Source organism: Salmo salar, chromosome ssa05, assembly GCF_905237065.1.
Source record: "Salmo salar chromosome ssa05, Ssal_v3.1, whole genome shotgun sequence".
NCBI classification, from domain to species: domain Eukaryota; kingdom Metazoa; phylum Chordata; class Actinopteri; order Salmoniformes; family Salmonidae; genus Salmo; species Salmo salar.
In genome coordinates, this window is record NC_059446.1 from 46969035 (window position 1) to 46973764 (window position 4730).

General features: G+C 43.3%; 1 protein-coding gene across 2 annotated transcripts; it reads right to left on the reverse strand.

Moving 5' to 3' along the window:
- Window positions 1-861: 861 nt before the first annotated feature.
- On the reverse strand, window positions 862-4507 carry LOC106604904 (cbp/p300-interacting transactivator 3). Of its 2 annotated transcripts, none has more exons than XM_014200019.2 (2): window positions 4295-4507; window positions 862-3327 (listed from the first exon to the last, which is right to left on the reverse strand). In XM_014200019.2, exon 2 carries the CDS (start codon window positions 3305-3307, stop codon window positions 2585-2587), a length of 723 nt encoding a protein of 240 aa, XP_014055494.1. In that variant the 5' UTR covers window positions 3308-3327; window positions 4295-4507; the 3' UTR covers window positions 862-2584. The 2 variants fall into 2 exon arrangements, with proteins under 2 accessions (XP_014055494.1, XP_014055493.1); XM_014200018.2 differs by having other exon boundaries at window positions 862-3331; window positions 4295-4498.
- Between the last annotated feature and the right edge of the window lie 223 nt (window positions 4508-4730).

A 4730-nucleotide genomic window follows, 5' to 3' on the forward strand; every position in this document is an offset into this window, starting at 1 on the left:
GCAGTGTTTTCAGATATACAGAATGTGGAGCCAGCGGTCTGCCAGTTAGTCAACCTGCCTCAGCACAGCCTGCACTGGTGGTTTCCAGGAAGACCTGTAGACTGGGCATGGATCCTGCAACCTTTACTAAGGATGGTGCCAAGAGGGGCAGCGCAATTGTAGCTTATGCCCCAGCCTTTCTCATGACAACTCAAGTAACCCCACATGCCCTCGGCTGAATCTAGAGTTTTTGTGTTTGGCAAACACAAATGTAAGTTACATTAAGATCAAGTGAGTTTCATTTAGAGCAAACCTCCAGTTGATTCCATGTTTCAATTTGGCAGCAAGGGCTAACTTGTTCTACACAATTGAACTACTGAAAATAGATGTCTCTTTTAGAATGAGTTAGACAAAAGCGAGGACTTGCTACTCATCAAGTTGCAAAAACAAATGTAACTTTTTGGGCAACCTGACCAAATGCACATATAAAATGTGAGTTACAGATCTATCATTCTACTGGAAAGCAAGTCTAAGAAGCGGTAGATATGTTCTATGTGCGCTATTTCTATGAATCCCATTTTGTTTTTGCGTCTTTTACTTTCGGTTTTGTACACCATCTTCAAACAGCTGAAACAATATTTTTGGTTATGTAAAATATATTTCACAGCAGCTTAGTACAATGATTCTACACTATACTATCTTCTTCTTTTGTCACTAATTGAAATTAGGCGAACTATGAGTTTTAGCAACCAAGAAATTGCGGAGTGATTTCTGCATAATGCACCTTTAACTCTTAGATGTGGAGGTGATATTCCCATAACATGACATCAATTAAGCATTCCAAGCACTGAGGCAAAATACTAACCCCAACCCCATAGAATACTAAACTCACTTGAATTTAATAGAATTAATATCAGGTGGCTATAACATTGCATAAGGCATGGGATATTTATACAGATTTTCTTTTTGAGGAAGCTATGCTTGTATATGCCATTTATTATTGGCACTAACCTATACTCATTTTGCTTCCCCAACCAACCATTAAGTGCATTCTCAGAGCTAATAACTGTCACTAAAGGTGTGTCGTACTTCTTCGCCCCTGTGGGGTAGTAATTTACAGGGGATGAATTCAGTTAAACCCCCATCAAGGTAAGCGTAGATTAACCCTGGCTCGCTCCATCTCCCCCACCATACACCTAGGTCTCACCTACTTTCTACCCAGCAACATATAGAAAAGTTTCCATAGGAACCAGGAAATTCATTCCTCAATCTATTTTTATTAATAGTGTCAGGATGATCAGGAATGCAATGACTAAAACCACAATGTGGGTCCTTCTCCATATCAAAGGTCATGAATTCAGATGAGAAATTCAGCTTTTTGGTGGATAGCAGTGCACCTTTGAGTTTGATTTTAATACACCAGTCATCATTTTCCATGACAGGATTGAAGGCAATTTGCTGCTTACAGCAGTAAATGTCTGTCATCATAAGACTGTGCATACCTTGAAGGAGATAAAGACATTCCTAAGAAACAGGGACACCTTTGAGATAAATGAATTCAGTATTAAGTTATTTAATATCCTGGACCCTGCAGGCTGGAAAGCCCTGAAGTGGCATATTCCCTTTAGCCCCCAGATTGCCTTTAAGTCTTTGTAAGATTACCTTAAAGTCTTTCATTGCTCCTCTGCAATGAATGTAAAAGCAGGCCACACTTCTATCCAGGCCATTTTTATTGATCCTCAAAACCCCGTCTTGACCGCAAAGGGAAGATAAAAACCACCAGTAAAGAAAATAATAAATTGGCATAATTAATGTAGTTCTACATCTTACAAAGACTTTCCTGTATTAACACAGATGTATACAGTACAAGCACGTAGGTTTGAGAACAACACAGCTAAAAGCAATCCTTGCCAAAAGTGAGCTATTCAATTATGATAGACTTCCATTCAAATCCATGAAATGACATTCTAGTTGTACTGCCATCTCCATTCTTGGAGAGAAATCCAAGCTCTTGGAAGATCAAAAATGAATTTGAGGGTCTTATTTTCAAACAGAAGGCCCAGACCAATTTACTCAACAAAAAAAGAAGAAAAAAGACAAATTTAGAGCTTCCCCTGACCTTACCCAAAACACCAAAAGCACTTGATTTTCTCTCTGGACGAGCTGTCGGTCTCTGGTTTGTTCTATATTAATTTCTCTGAGAGAGTACATCTTACTACTAAACTGCCATTGAGTCCAATGTAGGAGGCAAGAGTGTCTTAACATTGAGAAGCCACTCTGAACAAATTCAGCAGTTTTGTTTACATTCATCTCTGGAGAGAAGAGATGCTGGAGGACGATGTTCCATTACAGGCGAGCTGCGACCCAACACAGAACCACACCTCTGGTCACTTCACAAATGACACCATAGCACTGTGGCTATCCAGACCAGTGTCTCTCGCTCACTCTTCTCTGCGACCTAGCACTGTTACAGTGAAAGGCACAACACAAAAACGAAAAGCGGAGCAGTAGTTGTTTCCAGTGGGCAACACTCTACTCAAGTCTTTCCAAACTCTCCACCCTTCCAGGCCCCTTCATAGCATTGTTGACTCAGGTCCTCTCTCACTCAGCAGCTGATGGTGCTGGGCAGCTGTTTGCTCACAAAGTCTGAGATGAAGTCAAACTCGTTCTGGCCCAGGAAGAGTTCGGGCAGCTCCTGAATGCGGTCCAGGCCCAGCTCCACGACCAGGGATGTCAAAACCTCCTCGTCAATCATGTCCACATCCATGCCGTTCAAGGCCAGAGCCGGCCCGGCCATCTGCTGCATGTTAGCCAGCTGGGCCGGGCAAATGCGGTACTGGGCTGCCCCGTTGCCCATGTGGTTGCCGTTCATGGGCCCCAGTGGATATCCGTGATACTGGGTGTTGAGTTTTTGCAGATGCATGCTGGCCATGAGCTGCTGGGACGTGAGACCACCATTCATATACTGCTGTTGTTGCTGCGGGTGCTGCTGGAGGCTCATGTGTTGGTGCTGGGTGTGGTGTTGCTGCTGGGCCTGCCCGTTGTTGTACATCATGTTACCAGACGTCATCTGGTGGTGGCCCATCTGAGCCCCATTGAGCTGTCTGTTCACGGGCCCCACCACGCCTTGCCGCTGCCTCATGGCCACCTCCATGGTGGCCTGCTGCTGAGGTCCCCCACCGTAGTGCATCATCTGGCCATTGGGCAGGGCACGGAGGCTGGGCTGAGGCACTACGTGCTGCTGGTGGCCTGCCTGCAGGCCTCCGTTCATGCCCAGTCTGTAGCCGTGGAGGCCCCCGCCTGCAGAGCTGTGGTTCATGGGCATCATTAGATGATCCGCCACGGCTCCTGTCTTTCAGCACAGAGGAAACACAGTTAGAGCAATGCAGTTGATTTTCAACCCATCATGTAGGTAGGTAGGTAAGTTCAGTGAGCATGCCTACATTTGGCACAGTTGAAGCCAATTAGTGAATAGGTGACATGCCATGGACATATTTGACTTGGCTGCACTAGAGAAACCCGTATGTTTGGATGCATAAGAGCCGTTTATGTGAAGAAAAAAATGGGTTGATTTGGTAACAAGACAATTCATTTCAATATATTTCTCAAACCTTCAAAATATTATGATTACGCAATATTATTTCCTGGAAGAATGTAGCCTAGAATGTCCTAAACTGGCAGAGTGAAACCACAAGAGACGCTTCCTAGTCAAGAACCGCCGGGTTTGTGCTCCTTTTCGCGAACACTAGAAAGCCTTTCCACGTCTTCGTCAGTGTCGCTGCAAATGCTCCTCTTTGTGCTTTGCCGATTGAAACACAGGTAGGCTAGCTATCAACCTTGTTACCTTTACAACTGGATATTCGATTGATTTAACAGATAACGGCGTCTCGGTCAGTGATGATGCGTTAACTATAATTTGGTTTATATTCCCTCCACAGTGCACATCAAACACAAAATGAAACCAGCTCAGTTATTTTACGCACGTTGCAACAAAGAAGCGAGAAGCGATACATTGGCTTTATGCATTCCCAAACAGCTGTAGCCTATATTATACGGTTCAAACAGCTGTAGCCTATATTATACGGTTGTTCAAATTTAGGATTGCTTCCCAAATTCAATACATAACGTCTACGACGTCCTACATTTGTTAACACACACCACTATTTTATGTCTAGCCTATAATTGCATTGCCGATTAATTATTCCAACACTCCTAAAGACAACGAAAATGGAAACAATGGAACATCAACCTCAAGACCTTCACACAAACGCCAGACAGCGAATTCTACAATAAATGTATTAAAACAAACACGTACCCGTATCTACTCGTATTAAAGTTCAGCGACTTTGCTACTGCTACGTTTTATTTTAGTTTTGCAAAGCGAGGTGTCTTCAGATTACAGTATGTATTCCACAGGTTTACGCTTCATGCTCAAGCAGGGCGGATGCACAGACTGCTTCTTTTCTGGGTCAACTCAGGGATTATACTTTTTTTTTCTTCTTTTTTTTTAACTCAGGGGGAGAGAGGTGGAGCTACGGTTGCCTCTACTTTATATAGTTGCGCATGTGCATAGAAAAAAGGTACACAAACCAATTTGTATACTCCCTCTGTATTTTTTTAATAATCAAGGTTTCTCCCATAGAGAATGACAGAGGCCTCTAGTGGCCAGTTTTAGCATGTGCAATGCCATTGAGGACGTCCACCATTCTTCTGCCATTTTAAAGTAGTCAACTTTTGATTTAATCTTTATT

Bases quoted from the DNA above. Each gene is read 5' to 3' on its own strand.
- LOC106604904 (XM_014200019.2), bottom strand. From the start codon at position 3,307: ATGATGCCCATGAACCACAGCTCTGCAGGCGGGGGCCTCCACGGCTAC.